A 1,403-nucleotide genomic window follows, 5' to 3' on the forward strand; every position below is an offset into this window, starting at 1 on the left:
AGGAAGGGGCAGGATGGGACTCTGTCCCAGGCAACAGTTTTCCAAGCAAACCACACGTTCCGCTGAAAGGACTTTCTTGAGCAACCTGGCAAAGCCCCAGGACAGAGGCGGCGGTCCACACGGCTAACTCAGGACTCCACACAGATCGCCCCTGAAACCCCACCACCAGCAGCACCCCCTCTGCCCCAGGTTTCCCTTCTCTGAGCTAAACAATTCTCCTCGCTTTCCTTTCACTAATAAGCCTTCCTTCTGCCTCCCCATGGGGAGACTTTAAACTTTCTACCAAGTCAGCCCCTGCTAATTCCACCATTAATAACAATAATAATAAATATTTTTGAGTGCTTATTAGGTGCCAGCCACAAGTCTAAGACTGCATGTACTAATTCCCTTAATCCTGACCACACACAGGGGCTAGAAGCTGGGTGCTCTATTATCCCATTTTACAGATGTGGAACAGGGATGGTAAGTTCCTTGTCTAAGGTCATGTGAGTCCTTTGATTTTGGACAAGGAGGTAAATCCATGATGGGGAAATCCCAGGTACTCAGAACGCCCTCCCCCAGCACCCCGTGTTAACACAAACCCTCCCTGTCCTCTCTCTCCTCCCGCCCCCTCCTTTCCCCTCTCATTCTTTCTTGCACCCTTTACTAGTCCTTCACCTTCCAAGCTCTGCTAATGAGGCACCTCACTGTCCCTCTCTACTGCCCTCTCCCGACTTGGGGGAGGGGAGGACCTTCCTTGCTCACCTCATGGCTGCTGCAGGGGAGAACCATGAGGACCAACGTGGGGATGCGCTTGGCCCACTGGGGGTGCCGGGTGGGCAGGGGGGAGTCAGGCTTCACCCCATGGCAGAAGCCCATGTGCTTTGTCCATTGCAGCATCTCGGGCTACGGAGCTGCCGGCGGGAAAGGCGGGAGGAACACCATGATGCGGTCCCACGGCGTGTCTGTGCTGGGCATCTTCAACCTGGAGAAGGACGACACGCTGTACATCCTGGTCGGGCAGCAGGGGGAGGACGCCTGCCCCAGCGTAAGTGCCGGAGCAGGGTTTTCTCCTCCACATGCAACCCGGGCCCAGGGGGACCCTCGGAGGGCACCGGCACCCCTCACACTCCTTCTGGAGGCTCAGGATCAAAGATGGCAGGACCCTCCCCTTGTCCTGCCTGCAAATGCCCTCCTTTTCTAGGTCCTGGGAAAGCTGGGAGTGTGGCTATTGGGGTTTCACATTCCCACAGGGACCAAGGCTTGGGCACAGGTTGCACAAAACTAAAGAACTGCATCCCATGTGAACGGGCAGATGGTTGTTCCTTTCAGCAGAAGTACGAGTTGAAGCCACTTCCTAAACTTTCTTGCTAGGGCATCGCTGTCTGTGGCCATATTATTACAAACAGAAAGATACATTTCTT

At 54.8% G+C, this 1,403-nt stretch overlaps 1 protein-coding gene across 1 annotated transcript in view; it reads left to right on the forward strand.

Annotated features, from left to right (window-relative positions):
* The first annotated feature begins 769 nt into the window (after window positions 1–769).
* Window positions 770–1,403, forward strand: part of LOC102263072 (ALK tyrosine kinase receptor-like) — a 37,215-nt gene continuing 36,581 nt past the window's right edge. The window contains 1 exon segment of the mRNA XM_014535771.1: window positions 770–1,027. Within this exon segment, the coding sequence (XP_014391257.1) occupies window positions 770–1,027 (258 nt within the window).

Source organism: Myotis brandtii, unplaced genomic scaffold (assembly GCF_000412655.1).
Source record: "Myotis brandtii unplaced genomic scaffold, ASM41265v1 scaffold1501, whole genome shotgun sequence".
Classification (NCBI taxonomy): Eukaryota; Metazoa; Chordata; class Mammalia; order Chiroptera; family Vespertilionidae; genus Myotis; species Myotis brandtii.